Below are 27,339 nucleotides of genomic sequence, written 5' to 3'. Positions count from 1 at the left end.
ATCGAGAAGGAGACGAAAGATAGAGAAAAATCAGAGTCCACTGGATAGTCTAAAGCTAATGTCATGATTCCAAAAGGAAAGAGGAAACATTATGGCATGAGGAACTATCTTGGCCCTAAGAAGGAACATAATAAGTTCAAGAACTCTATTGGACCAAAAGGACCAAAATACGACTTCTATGTGTGCGGAAAACCAGGCCACTTTGCTCGAGATTGCAGGCATCACAAGTCCAAAAATGAAGTTAATGTTGTTCATGCAAATGACGACATAATTGCTACAGTGAGCAAGATTATGGCAATCAAAGGCAAAATGCAAGGATGGAGGTATGATACATGTGCTACCGTGCATGTTTCTTATGAAAAAAACATCATTTAAAACCTATTCTGAAGTAAATGATGAAAAAGAAGTGCATATGGGAAATAAAGTATGATCTAGAGTCATTAGAAAAGGACCCGTCGAACTAAATTTCACTTCCGGAAAGAAAGTCACTCTTGTCAATGTACTTTATGTCTCCGACATGAATAGGAACCTTGTCAATGGGGACTTATTGGGAAAACCGGGTATTAAGTTTGTATATGAACCGGGAAAACTAATATTGACCCGTAATGGTGTATTTGTAGGAAAAAGATATTCCATTGAGGGAATGATCAAACTTTGTACTATCGATAATAATATTAATGAAATTCCTAGTTATGGTTATATGTTTGAATCTACTTATTTATGACATTCTAGATTAGTACATATTGGTATTAGTACTATGAATAGACTAATTAAATTTGGTTTGATATCATGCAATATTCATGATTTCGAAAAATGTGAAATATGTGTCAAATAAAAAATGATCAAGAAACCTTTCAAAAGTGTTGAAAGAAAAACAATTTTGCTTGATCTGGTGTACTCTGATTTGTGTGAATTTAATAACATGCTAACCCATGGGGGAAACCAATATTTCATTACCTTTATTGATGATTTCTCTAGGTTCACACACATATATATCTTCTAAAGAATAAAGATGATACTTTTAATGCCTTTAAAATTTATAAGCGGAAGTAGAAAATCAATTAAGTTGAATTATCAAAGTCCTTAGAAGTGATAGGGGGCAGTGAATACTTTTCTACAAAATTTGACACATATTATGAAGAATATGGCATTATACATGAATGTTGTGTGCCTCGTACACCACAACAAAATGGTCTAGCCGAGAGAAAGAATCGAACATATCAAGAAATGATAAATGTTATGTTAATGCATTCTGAATTGCCATTTAATTTATATGGTGAAATATTAATATCCGCGTGTCATATAATGAATAGGATTCCTTTAAAGTTAACTGATATCTCTCCATATGAGATATGGAAAGGTAGATCACCAAATATAGGTTATTTTAGAGTGTGGGTGTATGTGGCATGTTACAAGAATATGGATCCTAAAAGAACTAAATTGGATCCTCGAGGGATCAAATGTGATTTCATAGGATATGCATCCAACAACAAAGCATATAGACTTTTAAATATGGATTATAATGTAATTGTTGAATCCCGAGATGTGGAGTTTTTTTGAAAACCTTATTATGAAGGATAAGGAATTTGAGTTTCCCACGAATGAAGAATATTATGATGAAGACTCTCCATGAATTGTTGAAGTAAAACCCAAAAAGTATCTCACGAATTATTGAAACACAACTTGAGCCTAGGATAAGCAAAAGAGCCCAAAAAGCTAAAGTTCTAGGACCAAATGAAATCAATTCTCAACTCATTTCCTTTGATCTAGTTGAAGGAAATTACGAGAATGATGTTCATAAGATACCTATTATTCTCTAATTGGAAGATGATCCTAAAACCTATAAAGAAGCAGTGGCTTCAAGGGACTCTTCCTTTTGGAAAGATGCTATCCAAGATGAAATAGATTCGATCATCTCAAACCACACTTGGGAACTTATCGATCTTCTAAAGGGTTCAAGGGACATTGGATGTAAATGGTTGTTTATAAATAAGTATCATAGTGATGGTACATTAAACACCTACAATGCTAGATTATTAGCAAAAGGGTTCATACAAAAGAAAGATGTTGATTATTCTGACACATATGCACCGATGGAAAGGATGCTGATAATAAGAGTATTGTTTGCATTAATTTCTCTGAATGGCCTTATTGTTCATCAAGTGGATGTTAAAAAAACATTTTTAAATGTAGATCTTGATGATGAAATCTACATGGAACAACCAAAAGGTTATGTGCTTCCTGGAAATGAACAAAAGGTATGAAAATTTGTCAATTCCTTATATGGTTTAAAACAGGCACCAAAATAATGGCATCAAAAGTTTGACTCTGTCATACTTTCGAATGGATTTACTCTAAATTATTGTGACAAATGTTTGTACACAAAGGTGCATGGAAACATTGTAATATTTTTGTATCTATATATTGATGATATGTTGATCATTAGCAATGAGATGGATGAAATTTTAGAAACAAAGAGATTTCTAACTTCCACATTCAAGATAAAAGATCTTGGACTAGTTGACACTATTTTAGGGATCAAAGTAAAACAAAGTAGTAGGGGTTATGAACTCAGTCAAATACATTATATTGAGAAAACGTTAGATAAGTTCAAACACCCTCACTTTAAGGAAGTAAACGCTGTGGCAATAGGCGTATGATTTTGTAATACTCCAATTTGTCCACTATTAGTAGATAAAATAATTTCTTTCACTTCAGAATCCCATACAATTCGATTGGGGGTCAGTACACAAAGATTAAAAGCCATTTCTTGAATTTGTTCTCCATTTCTAAGTTAAGTCCGTAGCCTTCGCAGTAGCTTCATCGATATTACCCACCAAATAAAAGGCTTGTTCAGGAAGACTATCTAATTCTCCAGAAAGAATCAATTGAAATCCTCTAATTGTTTCTACTAGACCAACATATTTCCCTAGAGAACCGGTAAATACTTCTGCTACGAAAAAAGGCTGTGAGAAGAAACATTCAATTTTTCGTGCTCTTGCTACGATTAAGCGATCCTCTTCGGATACTTCATCCAACCCAAGAATAACTATCATGTCCTGAAGTTCTTTGTATCGCTGTAACGTTTGTTTAACTCTTTGCGTAGTTTCATAATGTTCTTCACCGACGATACGAGGTTGGAGCATGGTTGACGTTGAATCTAAAGGATCTACTGCTGGATAGATACCTTTGGCAGCTAATCCTCTTGATAGTACAGTAGTTGCATCCAAATGTGCAAATGTCGTGGCAGGAGCAGGATCGGTCAAATCGTCTGCAGGTACATAAACTGCTTGAATATAAGTTATAGACCCTTCTTTGGTAGAAGTAATTCTTTCTTGTAAAGTACCCATTTCAGTACCCATAGTAGGTTGATAACCCACAGCGGAAGGCATTCGGCCTAATAAGGCGAATACTTCGGATCCGGCTTGGACAAAACGGAAGATATTATCGATAAATAGAAGGACGTCCTGCTCATTGACATCTCGGAAATATTCTGCCATAGTTAGGGCAGTTAAACCATCTCTCATACGAGCTCCGGGGGGTTCATTCATTTGACCGTAGACTAGAGCAACTTTTGATTCCACAATATTTTTTTCATTAATTACTCTGGATTCTTTCATTTCCATATAAAGATCATTTCCCTCACGAGTACGCTCACCTACTCCGCCAAATACGGATACACCTCCATGAGCTTTGGCAATGTTATTGATCAATTTCATAATGAGTACTGTTTTACCTACCCCAGCTCCACCAAAAAGTCCTATTTTTCCGCCATGGCGATAAGGAGCTAAAAGATCGACTACTTTAATTCCTATTTCAAAAATGGATAATTGTGTATCTAACTATATAAAAGCAGGCGCAAATCTATGAATAGGAGATGTTGTGCGAGTATCTACAGGACCTAAATTATCAATAGGCTCTCCAAGCACATTGAAAATTTGACCTAGGGTTGCTCCTCCGACTGGAACACTTAGAGCAACTCCCGTATCAATCACTTCCATTCCTCTCTTTAGACCATCTGTAGCACTCATAACTACAACTTTAATTCGATTATTTCCTAATAATTGCTATACTTCACAAGTTACGTGAATTTGTTTGCCAACCGTATCTCGACCTTGAACTATCAGAGCGTTGTAAATATAAGGTATCTTCCCTGGTGGAAAAACTACATCGAGTACCAAACCGATTATTTGCGTGAGACGCCCCAGATTTTTGTTTTCAAGTACAGAAACCTCAGTATCAGAAGGGGGAGGAGTTATTGTCATATTGCAAAATATCGTTTTTTTTTTGAAAAAAAAATGTTCGATAACAAAGCAAGTGGTTAATGATATTGAATAATAAATGTAAGTTAATAATCTATTTTCTTGGTACCATCCAATCAATTCAATTGTTTTAAAATTTCAATGATTGAATTTTCAAGGTCAACCCAATCATCTAGATTATAGACACTACTATATTATCTATGGAATTAGAATCTGAACTTTGTTTATGATTTCGTTTTTCTATCTCATTGGTCCTTCTTTTTTTATTTCCTTAGCATATGATTTATACTTAGCATATCATTTTTACCAATTTTTCTTTTTATTGGGAAAATTCTGCCGATTTTTACATCTAGGATTTACATATACAACATAGATCACTGTCAAGGTCAAGAATATATTTTTTATTATTTAGATTAGAAAATGATATTCCAAAAAAAAAAGAGACTAAAAAAAACGATTGGGTTGCGCCATACATATGAAAGAGTATAGAATAATGATGTATTTCCTAAATCAAATATCATGGTAAAATTTAACAATGACCCATTCAGATTCATTGATAATATTAGTTGATGGATCATTTGTAAAAAGGTTTTATTAACTCCTAAGTTATGTCGAGTAGACCTTGTTGTTGTTGCTATAATTCTTAATTCATACATTGTAGGGGGAGATTTATGTCACCACAAAAAAAAACGAAAGCAAAGGTTGGGTTCAAAACTGGTGTTAAAGATTATAAATTGACTTATTATACTCCTGACTATCAAATCAAAGATACTGATATCTTGGCAGCACTCCGAGTAACTCCTCAACCTGGAGTTCCGCCTAAAGAAGCAGGTGCAGCGGTAGCTGCAGAATCTTCCACTGGTACATGGACAACTGTGTGGACCGATGGACTTACGAGCCTCGATCGTTATAAAGGATGCTGCTACGAGATCGAGCCTGTTCATGGAGAAGATAATCAATTTATTGCTTATGTAGCTTATCCCTTAGACCTTTTTGAAGAAGGTTTTGTTACTAACATGTTTACCTCCATTGTAGGTAATGTATTTGGGTTTAAGGCCTTGTGCGCTCTACGTCTGGAAGATTTGCGAATCCCTGATGCTTATGTTAAAACTTTCCAAGGTCCTCCTCACGGAATCCAAGTTGAGAGAGATAAATTGAACAAGTATGGATGTCCCCTATTGGGATGTACTATTAAACCAAAATTGGGTTTATCCGCTAAGAATTATGGTAGAGCAATTTATGAATGTCTCCGCGGGGGACTTGATTTTACCAAAGATGATGAAAATGTGAACTCCCAACCATTTATGCGTTGGAGATACCGTTTCTTATTTTGTTCCGAAGCAATTTATAAATCACAAGCCGAAACAGGTGAAATCAAAGGACATTATTTGAATGCTACTGCGGGTACATGTGAAGAAATGCTAAAAAGAGCTGTATTTGCTAGAGAATTGGGCGTTCCTATCGTAATGCATGACTACTTAACAGGTGGATTCACTGCAAATACTACCTTGTCTCACTATTGCCGAGATAATGGTCTACTTCTTCATATCCATCGTGCAATGCATGCAATTATCGATAGACAAAAAAATCATGGTATGCATTTTCGTGTATTAGCTAAAGCCTTACGTTTGTCTGGTGTAGATCATATTCACACTGGTACTGTAGTAGGTAAACTTGAAGGAGAAAGGGAGATTACTTTAGGTTTTGTTGATTTACTACGTGATGATTATATTAAAAAAGATAGAAGTCGCGATATTTATTTCACTCAGGATTGGGTTTCTTTACCAGGTGTTATCCCTGTTGCTTCAGGGGGTATTCACGTTTGGCATATGCCTGCTCTGGCCGAAATATTTGGAGATGATTCTGTACTCCAATTTGGTGGAGGAACTTTAGGACACCCTTGGGGAAATGCACCTGGTGCCGTAGCGAATCGAGTAGCTCTGGAAGCATGTGTACAAGCTCAGAATGAGGGACGTGATCTTGCTCGCGAGGGTAATGCAATTATCCGTGAAGCTTGCAAATGGAGTCCTGAATTAGCTGCTGCTTGTGAAGTCTGGAAGGAAATCAAATTTGAATTCCCATCAATGGATACTTTGTAATCCAGTAATAATCATTCATTCTATTAATTTCCATTAAACTCGGCCCAATCTTTTACTAAAAGGATTGAGCCGAATACTATACACAATACTTGTTTTTTATATTCAACACTAATATTGACAATAGTGTATCAAACAAATATAATCTGATCGTGAATAAATGGATCGATTGACTCATGTCAGATAGGTTTTTTTACTTAATCTTAATGGTGGATTCGTTGTATTTTGTTTGATACAAACAAGAAGTTTTTTTTTTATTCAAAGTGAAATAGAAATATGAAAAATATGTAAAAAAATAATAATAATTTAAAACTATAGTAATACACAAATAACTACTCTACTAAATAAGTGGTCTATCATTTTTTATTCTAATTTTTTTTTCTGTTTTTTTTTCATTGTAATTTAATGTAATATGTAACATTTGATTCTATTATTTATAGAATTGCATCTTTTTTTATTGCGATTGGCTATGCACATCCTTGTTTATAATTTGATTAGGGTTGCTAACTCAATGGTAGAGTACTTGACTTTTAAGTGCGACTCCATTTTTTACACATTTCTATGAACTAATTGGTTCATCCATACCATCGGTAGGGTTTGTAAGACCACAACTGATCCAGAAAGGAATGAATGGAAAAATCAGCATGTCGTATCAACGGTGAATATTTTAATCATTTGATCATAGTGTCAAAATTCAAAAGAACAATGGAACAATTGTGGCCCCATTGGAATGTGCAAGTGTAATTGGATGTCTAATGTATTTAATGCAATGTACCATATCTGACATATCATTTTCATTTAGTAAGATGAGTATATTTACTAGCAATCCAAATGGTGAATATTGGAAGGCCATAACTAGGATTTCCGGTTACCTTTTAAAGACTAAAAATCTTGGCCTTTATTATGCTTGGTTTCCTTCCATACTAGAAGGATATACACATACGAGTTGGATATCGGGTGTTAGAGATCATAAACCTACAACAGAGTGGATATTTACATTGGCTGGAGGGGCGATTTTTTAGAAGAGAAAGAAACAAACATGCATTACTCTTTCGCCCATGGAATAAATGTTTGTGGCTCTTACTTCCGCTGGTCAAGAAACAGAATGATTAAGGGACCTTCAATTGGAAGTTGCATTGGCTAAAGACAATGTTTCGAACGTGTTTATTCATTTCACAAATATATATATGAAATTCTGGTGTAGTCAGAGTTCAGATGTTCTACTCCAAGTCATGACATCTGATCCAACATTGTTACTAATACAGCAAGACATTTATACAAATTAAAACCTAGTACTGATATGCACTCATTCACAGATGTCACGACATCTGCTACTATATCACCATAGTATGGAAGAACACCCAGTTCTGTCCATCTGGTACAAAGACACAGCAGAGATCAACCATAGCACTTACTTCTGTTGAGCCTGCACAGTTATCAGCATGATGTCTCAATATTGATTTGAACATCACCTGTTACAACATTACAGATTTACCTTATTTTATAACAGACAAAATTATAACATGCAGAAGGTAAAAACACAAGTAATTGTTAACCCAGTTCGGTGCAACATCACCTACTCTGGGGGCATACCAAGCCAGGAAGAAGATCCACTATCAACAGTATCAATTCAGAGTTAAACTCCCCCGTTTATAACTCTTCACTTAATCCCTATCCAATGCAATCTATACCTAGGAACTCCTTGATAGAAACCTCCAGTTTCCATTCCTATCACTACAAATACACTGTAATGCTAAACAACTTGAACTTGCTTCACAGCTTCGTTCAAGACCATAACAAACTCTTACCTACAGGCTTTGAGTTACAAATAATCTCATGCCTTCGAGCATTGAGAAACACATGGTAACCTTCCCACAGGTTGGGAGGTTTACCTCACACACACCCCTAATTTTACATTATTTGAGGCTTACCAAACCTAGGTTACAATCTGCTATTTATAACCTAAACACCCAACTGGATTTGGGCCTTCAGCAATCGCAGCAAACTTCTCCTTTGCTGTTACAAAGCCAGCAGAAAACTTCTGCTACAATCAAGGTCTTCAATCTTTTACTTCCTAAAATATATCCATATTTAGAAACTGTATATTCACCAAATATTCTGATTGAGTCTTCAAGACCTCCACAAATAAAGCCACATAGGATTCTAACTAATCCCAGGATATTGAATCAGTTAACACATAACAGAATTAACTAATTCAGTTTTACACACAAGCGTGATGTCACAGTCACGATGTTATGACATCTTACATGACATGTTGGTCCAGATGTTGAACTTCTTCAACCCAACATATTAAAACAACAGAGGTGATTACATTATTTGTTTTAGAAAATTAATGTCAATCCTAAGGTACTAACAATCTCCCCCTTTGGAAACTTTTAGCTAAAACAAATAAACATTACACTAGACACCACATCCTAATATGGGTCTGCACTTCCTCTTTGTCATTATCAGCACCATCACCAACACCAACTTTGGTGTACATGAAGAAGAAGCTGTACAGGAATCAGCTGCATCATAACCCTTCCCCTCAACACTAGAGCTTCCTGAAGAATATGTAATGCTGAGTACATAGATAATGTAACTCAGATCACAAGACACAACTGTCTTCTTAACTCAGATCACAAGTCACAAGTGATATACCCAGTTAGTGACTTTTGTGCCTGAAACCAACTTCTGCTTGCTACCACATTTCGCTTGCTTCTGGTACATCCTCAGGATAATGTTTCTCTCCCCCTTTTTAGCTAAACATTTATAAATGAAACCTTCACAAAACCAGATCCAGGCGCAGTATGCCCAAATCTTAACAAACCCCATGGTTTAGAGGGAATGGAATGTCGTTCTTGTGAGAAGAGGAGTGCTGATACATCCTTTAAATAGGCCAGACCATGCTTAGGAATTAACGGTAGGAGTAAATACTTGGTCAAGACCCATAAATATTTGCTGAGAATCAGTCAGAGAATCACCACCAATATCCCAGACTATCTTTGAATACCTTTTATAGCTCTTGACTGTTTCTTTTCAGAAAGAACAGTTCCAATGCTTGTAGACTATTCCATAAATGCTGTCAAACACGTTGCAAGCGATGTCTTAACACTCGACACTGCTTTTTTCTGCATTCTTCATGTATTCTCCCTATCACTATTTCCTAAAACCACTTTCTCACCTCCAGTGGTAGCTTGACATCTAGCACCACACATCCATATTTCCTTATATAAATTCCAGCAGGTACATAGGATATCTTATGTTAAGACATCACATATGACATCTTGTGAACACTCTATCCTTTTTGTTCACAAGGAAAACTACCAGCAGTTAAACAACATGACAGAAGTTTAATCAGCAGCAGAAGCAAAACAATTTCTAGCTATGGCTACTAGTAATACACACATGCACAAGGGTACTTCTCCTCCCCCTAAATCTGTGCAACAATCAGAATTACTAGTTATGGATGCAACTAGTAAGACACACAAATTGTCCAAGGCAATGTCATGACATCCGGTCAGACATTCTTCTGCTCACTCAGCCTTGACACACACCACATCATCCCACTAACTACCAAGGTGCCATACCTTGTTATCTGAGAACACATAGACCACAAGCTTGATGATTACTTGCAGCGAAAAGACAGAACTCCCCGTGTCATGAACAACCAACTCTCCTCTTGAAACTTGGAGATCACACACGAACATATCCAACACCCCAAAGTTGGACCTTCACATACTTCCTGATTCAAAGAGAACCCAGACCACTTGATGAATGGAAAACATAAGACGCATCTTCATGTCTTCAAGAGCACTCCCTCTGTTCAACCCTCTTGGCTAAACACATCCGCACTCTGTGTCAGTCTCTCTTCTAACCAGAATAGAAAATCACTTCACCAACTGTTCTAACATAAGTTAGGACAAAGAACACCATCTGATAATCTTCAGATAACACTGAGTCACCAGCTTGATCCAAAAGAACCCAGGCATAAATTGGGACATATACATTCTTATCCCATTACAAGAGATAATCTTCCATAGATAGCTCATAACTCCTACCACAAGCTCCAAGAGATGAATATAAAACACCTCCTTTTGTCTTCAACTTGTTACTTTTCTGCTTAAAAGTAATTTATTTCAGACTTTCCTCAAGAATAATCAGCTCCCATATGTTGATTATCTTGATTCTTCGAACTCACTTCTGGGATAGACCAATTGCCACTGGTTGATTTCCTCCTTCATGAATCCTCACATGAAAAAGACCACATGCCACTTTTTGACTTCTCCATGTTTATCAGACTTCTCCCAAAGATATTCTGACCTTCCAAGTGAGACTTGATCTTCATGCTGCATATGTCCCATTAAGTCCATGTGCAACAGTTCCAGAGTTTTGAATGTTGTAGGATGTCCCCGCTTAGGATGTGACATCTTGGTTTGCTTGCCAACCTGGCATTCTCCATAGACTCTGCCTTCATCAATAAGCAGCTTTGGAATTCCTCTAACTTCTTCCTTGGATATGATCTTTTTCATTCCCCTTAAATGAAGATGACCAAGACGTTTATGCCACAGCTTCACCTCCTGTTCTTCCTTGGCTGAGGGGCAAATTGAGGAGTAGTTTGAGACGTTAGGTTCCCATAGATAGCAGTTATCTTTAGACCTGGATCCTCTCATAACCTCTTGGTTATCTCCATTAGTCACAACACATAATTCCTTAGTGAACTGAACATAGAAACCTTGATCACACAGCTGGCTTATGCTGATGAGATTAGCAGTTAGTCCTTTTACTAACAGCACATTATTCAGTTCTGGAACTCCAGAGCTGTCCAGCTTACCAACACCGTTGATTTTTCCAGTCATATGTTTTGAGCAGCCACTATCAAAGTATCAGTCTTCTCTGGTAAACGCCCTTAGAGCTGTGTGCGCTAACCTAGCAACCCATTATCGTTTCTTGATTGGGGCATTATGCTTAGATGCCTTATGCTTAGGTCTGTCATGAGGGGTTTGGTTAGGATAACCATGCAACCTGTAGCAGAAGGCTTTTATATGACCAAATCTACCACAGTAGTGACATCTCCATCTAGCACCTCCAAAGAACTGCAATGAGAACGATCTTTTCGAAGTACCCAATCTACAACTCTGTAGACCCTTCTATCTTAAGTTGATGTCCCACTTCACCAACTAAGATTCTGATGTTGAACCAAATGTCACAACATTGTGTTTTAACATCTAGCTGTTGAATTCAACTCCTTCTTCTGCCACTTGAAAGAACTTCCTTCCTTCACAGAACCAGAGTTCAACGCTCTCATAGACTTGATTGTGGAACCAAGTTTGAGTAAACAACCTCCATCCTGCAGGTTTGCAGTTAAGTCATCCAAGCTCACACCTTGATGAATCCCTGCTTCTTCTCCAAAGACATCAGACACTCTGATGCATGAGTCTTCAGAAGGACCAGTTGGACACTAACCCTTCAGCTATACCAAGGATTCCACTTCCTAAAGCAAGGCTATTTCCATGATGTCAAGAATGCTGCCACTTGTTCTTAACTCCACAGGGTGCATTAGCCAATGCACTTCCTTACCTAGATCAGAAATGAACTGATCCAAGTAACCACCATCAAGACTATGATGTCTTCTTCATCGTGTACACACCAAGGCTGAACATGTTCCTTGTCAGGAAACCTTTTCAGAGATCATATGCTTTTACTGTCACCAAAGAGATAGATCATAAACCAATGTACTATCCTTCCTGTGATTCTGCACAGGGTCTTGAAGAAGGGATGTTCCAACATCTTTAAGAACATCAGTTATCTTGAGCTCTAAGGATAATCAATTCAATACTTGTTCTTGGCATAAGTAGACATTGATCTTAAATCCTTTCCCAATTATCCTTTCAGATACTTCCACCATAAGAATACTTCGAGAATACTCTTCTTGTGTCAACATCTTCTGCTTGCAAGCACCTCAACAGATTTGAGAATCTTTCCATATTAGATTCACCCTTGGGAATGAGAGAGATGAATCCTTCCTTGCAAATGTGTCATACAACAATCAGAACCCATGTGACACAGGTCAACAGCCAACCAGACCCTAGACTGACCAACCGTGAGGAGGTTAACCAAAACTCCCCCTCAAATTAACAATCATGGAAACTCCACACCAATATCCATGCGTTGTACACAAATGTCTCAACATGACATACACCATCCCTACCAGTGGCAACTAACTCTATGAGTTATACCTCAACTAACCTCTGAATCTTCATATTCTCACTCCTTGAAAGAACTGCCACTTCTGAGCGTGGTGTTTGAATTACAAGATTCATGGTCCCAATCCTCTTAAATGGAATAGCAATCAGGTTACCCCATTATTGACTTATAACATCCAGGGGAGTTGTCTTCCAACACTACATGGTACTTCAGGGAACAACTATCCAACCCTGATCAATCTACAGGAATAAGACAAACAGCAGGAGATTGAACAATGTCACATCTCAACCAGCTCCACTTCTAGAGATCAGACTTCTAAAAGTGACCTTCTTGAGCACACACACAGTTGACCCTACCCTTGTCAACTTAGCACACACAGATGTCTCCTTTTCCAGGTCAGGAGTAGGTTCCAAACAAAAGTATCCCTTTGTTTGACACCTAAAAACATCTGCTCTTCAACCAGTAGCTGCATACTTGTTGAACAACATGTTCTAACATCACATAGAACATTAATTCCACCTCCTTGGAACAAACCCTCCTTGAAAGTCTTCAAGGTCTTCATATGCACTACCCAAGAGAGTAAAAGAATCAGTGATCAGGTGATCCTTACCATCCTGAAGTGAGAACGTCATGATGAGTGGACTTGAGGAGACTCAAGTATCTTTGACATCTTCAGTAGGTTATGATGAAATCTTGAATACAACAGCCTTTCATCCACATGAGGGGAAACTCCATCAGAGTTTGAGTTTTCCAGGTATTATGCAGCGGAAATCGTAATACAACTCAACCTATGAACACACACTTCACCAGATCAGCCTCCAAGAACATACCAAGTTAAAATATGATTCAATACTAGCACAGTTGTCCCACACAAAGGCCAATTGCCAACCTCCAGAGACAGGTACACACAGTTCCTGTCATGAATAGTCCATCCACCTGCTTCAAGGGACCATTCAGGGAAATCACAGAACCTTCCACAGGTTTCAACATCAGTACTAACATAACTCCTTGCAAGATACCAGAAAGTATCACCCATGGATCTCATCCAGAACCAGAACAGGATGCCAACTCTGATACCAATTGAAATTCTGGTGTAGTCAGAGTTCAGATGTTCTACTCCAAGTCATGACATCTGATCCAACATTGTTACTAATACAATAAGACATTTATACAAATTAAAACCCAGTACTGATATGCACCCATTCACAGATGTCACGACATCTGCTACTATATCACCATAGTATGGAAGAACACCCAGTTCTGTCCATCTGGTACAAAGACACAGCAAAGATCAACCATAGCACTTACTTCTGTTGAGCCTGCACAGTTATCAGCATGATGTCTCAACATTGATTTGAACATCACCTGTTACAGCATTACAGATTTACCTTATTTTATAACAGACAAAATTATAACATGCAGAAGGTAAAAACACAAGTAATTGTTAACCCAGTTCGGTGCAACATCACCTATTCTGGGGGCATACCAAGCCAGGAAGAAGATCCACTATCAGCAGTATTAATTCAGAGTTAAACTCCCCCGTTTACAACTCTTCACTTAATCCCTACCCAATGCAATCTATACCTAGGAACTCCTAGATAGAAACCTCCAGTTTCCATTCCTATCACTACAAATACATTGTAATGCTAAACAACTTGAACGTGCTTCACAGCTTCGTTCAAGACCATAACAAACTCTTACCTACAGGCTTTGAGTTACAAATAATCTCATGCCTTCGAGCACTGAGAAACACATGGTAACCTTCCCACAGGTTGGGAGGTTTAACTCACACACACCCCTAATTTTACATTATTTGAGGCTTACCAAACCTAGGTTACAATCTGCTATTTATAACCTAAACACCCAACTGGATTTGGGCCTTCAGCAATCGCAGCAAACTTCTCCTTTGCTGTTACAAAGCCAGCAGAAAACTTCTGCTACAATCAAGGTCTTCAATCTTTTACTTCCTAAAATATCTCCATATTTAGAAACTGTATATTCACCAAATATTCTGATTGAGTATTCAAGACCTCCACAAATAATGCCACATAGGATTCTAACTAATCCCAGGATATTTAATCAGTTAACACATAACAGAATTAACTAATTCAGTTTTACACACAGGCGTGATGTCACAGTCACGATGTTATGACATCTTACATGACATGTTGGTCCAGATGTTGAACTTCTTCAACCTAACATATTAAAACAACAGAGATGATTACATTATTTGTTTTACAAAATTAATGCCAATCCTAAGGTACTAACAATATATATATATATATATATATATGTATATATATATATATATATATATATATATATATATATATATATATATATATATATATATATATATATATATGAACAAGCTATAATTTAGCTGATCTTCTTACTAAGCCACTGGCTAGAGACTTAGTAAAAACTACCTCGAGAGATATGAGATTAAAACTCCTTGAATAAGGGTTCCGACAACTGTAGCAACCCAATATGAAGTTAATAAACCTTAACCTAAGATTCAATGGGTAACAACAAGTCGTTGATTTTGATGTTTATGAACATTTTGTGACAATGTTGACTATTATATATCGAGGGTTGGTTTTTTCAAACTTTTAATGAAGTTTTATATCAAGGATATGTATCTTAAAAAATAGATACAAAATGAACTTCACCTATATGAATTTCGAGATGGTGCCGTCTCAAAGTGAGAGTTGGAGTTTATCTCATGAAAAATTCATGAAAAATAAGAAAAACACATAGCCATAAATAGTGCTAGGAAAGATATGTATGCGAACAACCATTAAAGAGTGCGTGTAAGGTAACGTCGGGTATAATCACAATGGATAACAGTTCAAAGCCTTGCTATCTAACATTCCGATTAGACTTCGCGTTATCCATACTAAGGTTAAGTTCAAATCGAAAGATACTTAATTATTTTAACATTTTAAGTTCAAATCGAAAGATACTTAACTATTTTAACATTTTTGATTTCTCTTTTTTGGAATTGGTTTTGTCATTATTAGAACAAGTGGAGGATTGTTGAATTTATAAACAATAAATTTCCATGGGTGTGTTCCAAAAATGACAAGAAAAGTGGAAGTTAGTAAATGTCAATAAATGTTTGGGAAATAGTCCACATATAAAATGCACTCACATTAAAAGATTTTATAAAGAGTTATATTTATTAACTCAACAAAAGGACAAAAGAGGATAAAGTGTCATATGGACAAGTATGGTGGTCCCAAGTATTATGCCACTTGTCTCCTCCATCCACCCCCTCGCCGGTGTCGCCGACTCCAAGACCGAGTCCGAGGTCCTGGGTGTAGAGGAGATAATGGCAAATTATAGATGGCACTAGATGACTTAGGCATGATGCATCAAAGTAATCAGGCTACTCGCGGTGTTATACGGTGGTGTCGGTGGCGCTCTAGCAACCAGCCTTCAGACGACATATGGTAAATTGATGTTGCTCTTGTTTTGATCGTTGCTTGAGTTTGATTTTTGAATTAAAAACTATGCAACACTTCGTGAAGTGTTGCTGAATAAAAACATGTAGCTATTGGAAAAAGTTGCTATAAGAGAAACAAAATAACTTTTAGAAAAAGGTGTTGCTGAAAAGATGTTGTTTCATCAAGGGTCACAACATTGTGAAACAACACAAATAAGGCCTATAAATAAGTTATTCCGAATTCAGAAATTACATCACAAAAATGCATATCCTCTTCAGAAAAATTCCATATTCTCTTCCCTACATTCGAATTTGCATCCGTCTTGTGCAAACTAGAGTATATGGTGAATCTTTCTAAGTACTCCTGCATAGAAACTATAAGAAATTTGAGAGTGCTTGAAATGCTATTAGAAAGGTGTTTCGTATACGATTCCAACCTAGATCCATTCAATCTAGAAGTATTATCTAACAAGACGTGACAAAGTATTTATATGCATTATCAAAGTGGGGCTTACTCTTTGTATTATGAGGAAACAAAGATATGTTGATCAAAGAAATGAATATATTATTGAAATGATCCATAATTCACGATCATTATTTGTTTCTAGTGGTTGAGGCAAGCATTCATTGATGAATGTTATGTGGTTTTAGGAATATAAGCCATTCTTAATGTGGTTTACTCAAATTGCAATTGTTTATTTGAATATGGACGTATAATGGTTTATAAGGAGGGTGTGGATCTATGTGCCTACATATATAGTCAAGAAGTGATCTAAGATGGTGAAGTTTGTGGATAGAAAGATGTAAGTCAACTACTAGCTGCTTAGTTTTGATGATGACAACACTTGAGGTCAAGAACCCGCTGAAGATAACTCAAGTAGTCAAAGTTGCACGAGATGGGCGATCAAAGCTAAACATGTGTTTAAAGTCAACAGAGTTGTCAAACGACCTTCAAGTGAAGACTTACGCCTAGCCTTCAAACTATAAACCCTAAACCTTCAAACTCTTAGATGATGGTAATCGATATAAAGATATCTTAAGCCTTATTAAGAAGACTGATGGATCTTATGTGATGCTAAATTCAAAAGTCAAAGATAATGATGCTAAGACTTAAAGCTTTAGGGTGTGAAAGAGAGGATGTGTGAAAGCTCATTCGGCATGTTTATTTTAGTGACCAGTGTCTTATAAAGACACAAGGGCATTTCATGAAAAATTATGGCTAATCACACACACACACACACACACACACACACACACACACACACACACACACACATACACACACAAACTAGTGATAAGACTCTCATGTTGTGATAAAATCACCGAAAAAATCTTTGTGAGGCCTAGCCAAATGATTAGGAAAGTGATCAATTTATTAAGAGACTTTTTAAAACTATATAATAGATTAGATCTTATGCATAATTTATTATATAATGCTTAATCGAGTCTATAATTGATTATGACAATCTCTTAATGACTTGTAACAACTCTATATCAAAACCTTCCATTTTGGGCTTCAATAGAGTATTTGAGGTGCCTAATCAATTAGGTGAGTTAAAAGGCCCATGATTGATTCCAAATTTATACCAAGTCTTGGCCTATAAATATAGAGCTTTTGTATCACTTTTTCACATAAAAAAACATGAAAAATCTCACTTTTCATTTATCTTAGAACCTATCTAAATCTTTCATATTTGCTCACATATTTTATCCATAATGCTTTGTGAGTGTTCTTGAGTCTAATGATGAATATTGCTTTGGTAAGAGAAAAATTGTAAATTTACCAAGATTAGATTCTTCTATTGATTAAATAATTCTTCCACAGGAAGTTGTAATTTTGGTTCAGAGCTAAAATATTTAAAAGCTCTTGTTTGTATTGTGGGATTGTATTAGGAAGTTCCAGTATGGTTTGCGAGTTTCTCCATTCAAGAAAAATCTCTCTTTTGGTTTGTGAAGATCGGCCAATACGGTTCTTGAGTTAAGCTTGGTTGAAATCTCTATCGGTTCGAGATCAGCCTGTATAAAATCTCTTTTGTTTTGTGAGTTCAACCCGGTGTAAGAACTCGGTAGGTTAGAGATCAACCCAGTAAAAACCTCGGTTCCGTTTAGAGGGTATATATCCAACTCAAAACTACATCTTAGTTTCTGGTCAACCTATGTAAAAAAATTGGTTTGGTTTAGAGGATATCCAACTCAAAACTTTGTCTTGGTTCGAGATCATACTGTTGTAGCGGTGTATTCGTCGCTATATGATTTATCGATTAAACCAAAAGAAAAGCATACAATGAATCGAGTCGCCACCGCACTTTTATTTATCCTAAGGAATGGGTAAAAAGCGAACAAAAGCCTAAGAAGTTTTACACATAGAAAACTAATGAAAAAGATCAGAGAATCTGGGTAAGGGGTAAATTACGCAATGGGAAGGTGTTAGGCACCCAAAACGTCCTAGGTACTCCTAGGGAGCCCTTTTCACACTTGTTGTATAAAAATGTTATTTGTTATGAAAAGTATAATTGTGCAAACATGATTGGGAAGATGAGAAAAGAACATACAATTTTTATTGTTTTTTGTGTTTGAATGGATGAACCTGTTGCCTACGTACCTTCCATGAAGGGTAAGGATCAAAATGCCGTAGTTCGGCTAAAAGATTTCCAAAAGTGTGTGAATTGATTTTAGAACAAAAGCCCTAAGGTCTTTCGTTATCCACGGGAGAAAACTCAACCTTATATAAACAACAAGTCCACCATGTGAGAAAAGCTTCGACGTACTAGAGGGGTTAACCCTGTTTTCAGTACGGAAGTCTTACAGTTCGATCACTAAGGACAAAAGGTGAGATTAACATCAACCAACTAGGATAAATCAAACTTATGGCTAATGTATGAAACATATCAAGAATGGACAAAGCCACAAAACAATTGAATGAGTGAAGTTAATTGATTATGAGTATTCACAAAAGATGGTCAAGGTATGATTAAGATTCAATTCAGAAAGAAGTGTTATCAAAAGTGAAGTTTGAAAAATCAAGGACTTAAGGTCCAGGTTTCTAATTTGAAAAGACATGAAGATGTTTGCACAATATTATTTTCAAGTTTGAAAGCAACATGTGAAAAGGTTTAGGACAAAAGAGGGTATGGATAATAGAGTGTAAAACTTCTCAGAAAGGTTCACCTCTTGAAATCATATGGAAGATGATTCAAGTGTGTCCTTAGGAACAGGCAAATGAGCAATAACAAATAAGCAAAACAAATGATACCGGATGCCAATTGTTGGACTTACACCAATCTCACAAACAAAGGTGGATACCGGATACCAATCAATGGATTTACACCAGTCTCCTAAAACAAACAGGGATATCAGATGCCAATAAATGAACTTATTCTAATCTCCTAAAGCAAAACAAAACCTGGATATCAGATGCCAATAAATGGACTTATTCCAATCTCCTAAAGCAAAATAAAACATGGATATCAGATGCCAATAAATGGACTTATTCCAATCTCCTAAAACAAAACAAAACATGGATGTCAGATGCCAATCTATCTGGGCTTACTCTAATCTCCAACAGATGATCATGGGAAAAAAATGCCAACAACATGGGCTTACAATTGCATCCTCACATACAACAAACAAACAAAAGCACTAAGCAAAGAGGACATAAGTGGCCAATGAAATGGTCTTACACTCAATCCCTTCCAAATCATAGGAACAATGGCCAACAAGTGGACTTACAGTTGATTCCTCAATGGGCAAACAAAGATGTGTCACAAAGATATGAAATGATGATCATGCAATAATGAACAATTAATGATGATAAATGCACAAAGGCAAACAAGCAAACATGTACAGATGAACCAATAAGCAATCAATGATTCAGTTAGCACACACTATATACAAGCAATTAGGCTCAAGCAAGGGTTAGACTTTAAAGTCAACTGGAATGGGGTAAGTGGTGCTCTTAACCTTAACATTGAGAGTTAAGGTGAAGCAAATGAAAAGGATATGAGGGGTGTGCCTCATTGCTCTTATCCCTGGCCTGGGAGAGCTTTGCATGATAGAAGGTGTGGGAGTTCAGAAAGTTGGAACTCTCTCCACAAGTTAATGACTCTATAGATCTTGGGTTAAGATCCTCAATGCATCAACATGTAATGTGAGCAAAGGGATGACACACAAAATAGTAGGAGATGGACTACACATCTCTTTTATCAAAGGACTTTTCCTGCTTGGGGACAAAGATAAACAATCACAAACATTGCCTCTTAAGGAGGACTTCAGACAGGTGCCTGGCCAAGTAACAGGTCAGGTCTTCCAGACTACATGAAGAAGAGAAAGTATACCTAATTGGTTAAGCAACCAAGAAAAAGCAAGTTCAAAATGAACTTAAGCAACTAATGTACCTGAAAACAATCCAACTCAATCAGTATACAATTCAAAAAGTCAAATAGATAATCCAACAGTCAACAGACAATGTACAATCAAACAAGTAAGGCTACAATGTGCAGGGCACAAGCTCAACTCAAATGAGCTAAGAGCATCCTACAAAACAAGTCAAAGTTAGTCAATATCTATCAAATAAACCAACTCAAGCAATGTGAATTAATCTCCTTATGGCCATGTACTTCTTAACCTGAAAACAAACTCAAACATGAGAAGCAAACCACTAGGACAAGGCCTAGGGTCAAAGAAGGAGAAATAATCCAAAACAGAACATGAAAATTGTTAAGAATCAAGATTAATCAATCAAGAACAAAATCCAAGTGGTCTCATATCAAAAGCATCAACCAATTTCATTTCACAAACAAATCATGTCAAAGTATGCAAGTTGGAATCACATTGAAGTAAACAGAATGAACCAATTCAAATCAAATCAAAAATGGCTCAATAAATTCCAAGAAAAATCATGTCTAAACAGAACACATCAAATGATCAACACACCAAAATTCATGGCATTTGGATAAGCATAAGCATGTCAATCAAATTCACTAAGTCAAGGTAAGCATTAACAAGCTCAAACAAGACTACAAATGGTGCATCAACTTAAGGCAATCCTAAAACAGAAATGACATAAGATAAATGACTCAAACCAAAGCCAAGACACACTTCAACATGTTAAGAAAACATGTGCAAAATTTCGAGTCCATATGATAAAGCATAAGAATTTCACAAATCATGAAAGTTCATCACTCTTCAAAAGTTCAAACATGACCAACCAGGAAAGAAAATCTCAAACAAATTGGAAATGGATTCAAATATTCTACAAAAACTCATGATCAATCCTAACATCCAGAAGAAGCATCATGCAAAAATTCAGATCATTTGGCATTTATTTGGCATGGTAAATAAAATCAGCAAGTTGGACAAGAAATGGTGTGACACACATTGTCACACCTCCATTAATCCCATCATAACTCAACATCCAGAAATGCTAAAAATGAAAACTATATACCAAAATGACCATTAGGATGTCTAGTTTATGCATGTCAATTTTCACATTCATTGGATTAACCATCATCATTTCACAAAGAAAATGGCAAACAAGGTACAAGAAAGCATATGCATGAACAAACCCTAGGCAATTTAAAATTCCAACCGAGCACAAATTCTGGAAAAATCATCATAAAATAGAAGACATCATGAGGAACATTGTGCAAAAAATTTCATGTGATTTGGATCAGTAATCATGGAGTTATGGATTTTTGAATGAAAAGAAAAATTAAAAAAAAACAATGAAGCAAGTAGTATGAATATGGATAGCATAAGTGGAAAAATGCAAAAGCCAAAATGGAAGATGCTTTGGTCCGGATTCGAAGTGAGTGTGCATTTGAATGAAGCGCGCTCAATAGATGAAACGCAGCGCTTCATTAAAATACATGGCACAGGCAATCATTTGTGACCAATCAAATAGCCACTCAGTGCATGACGTGGACCAGTGCATGGGCGAAAAACAGCAAAACACATGCAAACTCACGCTAATGAGGATCAAAACAATTCTGGGAACAGAAACCCTAACATTCATCCATTGTTCATCGTGTTCTTCATCACCAAGAACAAACATGCACATAAATTCACCAAACATATATCATTTGAATCATCATTCAACATACATCATCAATCCAGCATCAATTTGATCTAAATCAACACACATCAAAAGATTCATGCACATGAAGTTTCACTAACTAAACTTGTAATCATCATAACTACCTCAATACTCAATGAAATTTCACGATCTAAAGCTCATCATAACCTATGTTCAAAGATCTACAAGATGCATCTAACAATTTCAACAATTATGAGCATCGAAAACTGACCTCAATGATGCAACAGAAGTGAAATCGTGCTTCTCAGGTCCTGGCAAGTTGAAACAGATGCTCTACAATGTTTAGAGAGATGAAAGGATGATGAACAACAGCTCAATCGTGCTGGATCTTGATGGAATCTTCAACTGCCATGGTCATGCATAAGCTTCAACAGTCCACGATTCTTCAAGAATTCTACAGGATCTTGCTTCAATAATCTTCAACAATGCTTGTAGATGATGAACAAACCAAGAAACAAGCAAAAGAGATGAAGAATTCGATGAAAAAGTTGAGAGAATTTTGAGAGCAAAACTTTCAGATCTAGATTTGTGAAGTTGTTGTTGTTAGCATTTTCTGTTATGATTATGCTTATATACCCTCTGCTAATGAAGCTCACTAATCATGCTTAGCCACAATGCAAGTGATTAGTGAAATGAGCATGTTTATGCAAAATGGAAAAACCACCCTTTATGCATGCATGGGAATGGAATAGTGCTCGAGCTAGCTTGGAAATGCATTTCAAAATCTGTTTTGAAGCAAATGTGATTGGTTGGAAGTGAAAACAATGCACAATTTTCAAATTGATACTTTCCCTCCAAAATTCAAATTAAATTCAGGTGAAAAATGCAATATTTTTATGATGAGAATTGATGAAATGTGATGCATGATTATGATAGTAGGGGTCAAGAGAGAAATGCTCCAAAAAGAACCACTCCATTTGGCCTTTTGGTTCAAAAGTTATGCTAGCTTGAAGTTCAAATTCCATTGGCCATCTTTTGATCATAACTTTCCAACCACAAATGAGAAATGGATGATCTTGGACTTTTTGGAAAGGTGAGAGCAAGATCTTCAACTTTCATGTTGAACAAAATTTCATTTGAAGCTTTCTTGATGATGTAAACTTGAGGAGAAGACCTTTCCATTTTTGGCAGTTTGAAATTACAGGTCACTTACTATTTTTGGAAACGTTTCATCTGACCTCAAATTCTTCAATGTTTATGTTTGAAATGCCAAATGAGACTTGTATGGACATGAATGAGGTCTCTCTAACCATCTCCCACCTTCAAATCCATGATTGTATGCACAGTTGACCTGTGTTGACTTTTCTAGGGTTTCAGTTGACTGAACAATGCCTTGATGAGATTCAAGCCTCTACCACTTGAGATCTTGATTCAAAATGATATCATGGTGTATATTAACTCTTGTGAATGATCAATGGTGCCCACATTATCAAGAATGGCCACCATCTATTGCTCAACGAATGCCTTTGACTGGTTTGACCTAGTATTGCTTCATCTGCAAGTAACAAGGTTAGATGACAATATTTTTGTACTTTTGGTTAGTAAACAAATGAAAAGCAATGATATACAAATGCAAAACATGCTTGGTGATCAAGAACCACTCTCAAAAGATAACCCATCCACAGGGAAGGAGGCAAAGGTGCACAATGATCCTTGAGGCAATGATATGATGTGATATGATGCTATGAGGGATCTTAGGGACAAAATTGGGGTCTTACAACTGTACACATTTTCTGGTTAGTTTGGAGACTAATTGCTTCAAGCCTTGTTCGTTGTTTAATTAGAAGTTAACATTAAACTTAATTTTCCTGTATAAGGGGGTTCGTGGGCATAACCTTCATAAAGCTTCAAGATAGTGGATATCTCAACACTATTCTTGGGTACAAGATAAGGTGTTCTTGATCAAACCTTTATAATTCTATGGTGTTATTTCTTTTCCCTTATCTCTTTTATTTTCCAGTTATTTTTCTTTACTTTGATTTTCTACTGCATATTTAATCAATTGTTTTACAAAATAATTTTAAACTCTGATTTCTCAAATGATTTTGTTTTAAATCATCCTTGTGTATGAAGTCATATGTCCAACAAGGTGCATCGGAGCCTAACTCATATTTAAAGACTAATCGTTTCAAGAGGAAGATGACTTCCAACATTTATTTTAATAAGAGGACTTTCCTAAACATGCCTCCATAATTTAATAGTTATAGGTTTGAATTATGGAAATATAGATTTAAAATATTCATTCAAAGTTTTGATCTTGAATTATGGCAAATAGTTATAAATGGTTTATTTATCCCTACTCATTATGTTAATGGTGAAGTAGTAGATAAATTGGATTTTCTTTGGACTAAAGAGGAAAAGAGAAACTTTAAAATTAATTTAAAATTAAAAACTTTTTAGTTATGTTCTTAATTGAAATTCTTCCAAGGAAATGTGGGACACTCTTGGAATGATCTATGGAGTATCTCAAAGTATCAAGCAATGGGGAATAAACACACGAGGCAAAGAAGATGAATGTGAATGTTACTTTAACAAAAAAAAATTTAAACTTTAGAAATCTAGGAAGCCATGTTAGAATGTTTCTCACTAGAAAATATATAATAATTAAGAATTTGAATCAGAAACCTGATCCAATCCTTAAATCGAGAGACGAGAATGTTTATGTTTTTTTAGGAAAAATCCAAGAAGGAAGAAGTCATAGAGAAATTCAATGAGTTAATTCAAATATTAAAATATGAATAGACGAGCTAAAACCTAGAAGAATCTATAGTAACTTCATGAAAGAACTCGTTTGATGAAGAAGAAGAAAAATCAACTCTAGTAATCTCCTTTGAAAGAAAAATCTCGATGATTGAACGATCCTCGAAAGATTCAAGATCCACTAGAGAAACTTCATCAAGAAGATAATATCAAGAAGAATAAGTTTCATATAGTGGAATCTTTGAAATAAGAAATGAGAAAGAAGTCTCAACGAGCAATGTCTTTAGCGACTTAACATCAAGGAGAAATATCGATGAATTAACCTCTGATAGAACATTTAAAGAATCTTCTTCTACTGAAAAAGATGAACACGTTTTTTTGAAATAATATCACGAAGAAGATGATTGTGAGGTAACAAATTTATCATGCAAGCATCTGTTTAAATTAAATACTAAGTTAATTAAGGAACATGATAAGATTGAAGAGTGTAACGTAGATCTTAAAGACTACATTGAGTTTCTAGAAAATAGTAATGAAATACTAAGTTATTAAATGGAAAATATTAGAATCCAAGATAGTAAATGTGAGACCCATGTCTCGATGAAAAAGGAAGTGAAATATTTGCATGAAACCCTAAGTAAACATTCAAAAAGAAAAGAAAGCCTCAATTTGATTATATCAAATCAAAAACCTTTTGTGAATACAACTAGATTAGGGTTTAAATCTATATATAAATTCTCCTATTGTGATTATCTTGGCCACCTAAAGCCATTTTGTTATGATAAATTGAGAAGGTATGGATTAGGGTTTAAATCTAGTAGATCGCATATCATACGCTTTAATAGAAAGAAATTGAATCACCCTATATTTAAATGCTCATGCTGTGATAAGTTTGGCCACTTAGACCTCTTAGAACTACTAGCGTACCAGGACCCAAGAAAATTTGGATACCAAAGATGAAAACCTAGTGTATTTTGCAGGGATGCTTTGTAGCTTTAAATGAAGTATTAGTTCATATTAAATGATGTTGTGGAAAGCGGGTGTGCACGCACACACACACACACACACACACACACACACACACACACACACACACACACACACACACACACACACACACACACACACACACACATATATATATATATATATATATATATATATATATATATAGAGAGAGAGAGAGAGAGAGAGAGAGAGAGAGAGAGAGAGACATGCACACACGCACACACACAGGCCACACCATAGAAAATATCTAAACGCATCGCATACTCGAAATATAACAAAGTCGCCACTGAATTTTATTTATTCTAAGAGAAAGGGAAATATCAATAAAACCCAAAAAGGAGAGAAAAGGGCAAGGAAGTCAGTTATGCAAGGGGAAGATATTAACATCCCTTACATCCCTTATACTCAACGGGAACCATTTTGATTATTCTTTGTGTGGGTGTAACACCTCAAAATTTTCCCTCCTCTCTTGGGACTAGCTTAACATATTGCATATCATTTGTAGGTCTTTAGGCATTGCATATTGCATATCATGTGGTTACATTGTGCAAGTCATCCTCACAAGTCTTGATCAGAAGTGTAAGACCCCAATTTTGGGCCCTAAGATCCCTCATGGCCCATATCATTCATATCATAACCTCAAGGATCATTGCATGCCTTTGCTTCCCTCCTAGTGGGTAGATTGCCTTGTGGTTTGTTCCTTGATCACCAAGCATACTTTGCATTTGTATATCTTTGCTTTCATATGTTTATCATTCAAAAAGTACAAAAATATTGTCTGTTTAACCTTGTTGCTTGCAGTGGAAGCAATCATCAGCAATTAGGTCAAAATCAGTCAGTGATCAGTCAAAGCAATGGTTGGTGACCATTCTTGCAGAATTTGGGCATCATGATTATTAATCAAAAGTTCATACAACTTGGGACATCATTTGAGGTCAAGTTCTCAAGGAATTAGGGTTTGGAAATCATCAGAAGAGGTCCAATCATCCAAAACCCTAGAAAAGTCAACAGACAGTCAAACTTGGTCAACAGGTGATTTAATCAAAGATTTGATGGATAGAATTGATTTGAAGGAGCTCATTCATGCTTATATAAGCCTCATCTATCATGTTCAACCTCATCATGGAAGAAAATCAAGTCAATCAGAAAATTTTCCAGAAATAGAAAGTGGACCTGTAATTTCAACTGCCAAAAATGGAAACTTCTTGATCCTAAACTTACATCATGATACAAGCTCCAAATGAATTTTTGCCCAACATGAAAGTTGAAGATCTTGTCTTCCCATTTTCAAAAAGTCCAAGAACTCTCAAATCCCATGTGTGGTTGTCAAGATATGATCAAATCATTTTCACCAATTTTTGAACTTCAACAAGCCATATCTCTCAAACCATAAGGCCAAATTTGGTGGGGTTTTTTCCTACAAACCACATTTTTCATCCTCTTTCCAGAAATATAAATTTCATGACCTAAAACCTCACCATTCAAAATGGCATTTTTGGACCTTTCTCATTTAAATTCAAAGTT

The 27,339-nt window shown here is 36.0% G+C and overlaps 1 protein-coding gene and 1 pseudogene across 1 annotated transcript; one reads left to right on the top strand and one right to left on the bottom strand.

Annotated features, from left to right (window-relative positions):
- Positions 1 to 2,789: 2,789 nt before the first annotated feature.
- On the bottom strand, positions 2,790 to 4,265 carry LOC127128359 (ATP synthase subunit beta, chloroplastic-like; annotated as a pseudogene).
- Positions 4,266 to 4,918: 653 nt separating this feature from the next.
- On the top strand, positions 4,919 to 6,361 carry LOC127128357 (ribulose bisphosphate carboxylase large chain-like). The gene has a single exon (XM_051057611.1). The coding sequence runs from the start codon at positions 4,934 to 4,936 to the stop codon at positions 6,359 to 6,361; it is 1,428 nt and encodes a 475-aa protein (XP_050913568.1). The 5' UTR covers positions 4,919 to 4,933.
- Positions 6,362 to 27,339: the final 20,978 nt, after the last annotated feature.

Source organism: Lathyrus oleraceus, chromosome 3, assembly GCF_024323335.1.
Source record: "Lathyrus oleraceus cultivar Zhongwan6 chromosome 3, CAAS_Psat_ZW6_1.0, whole genome shotgun sequence".
NCBI classification, from domain to species: Eukaryota; Viridiplantae; Streptophyta; class Magnoliopsida; order Fabales; family Fabaceae; genus Lathyrus; species Lathyrus oleraceus.
This window is presented reverse-complemented; position numbering and strand designations above follow the sequence as displayed.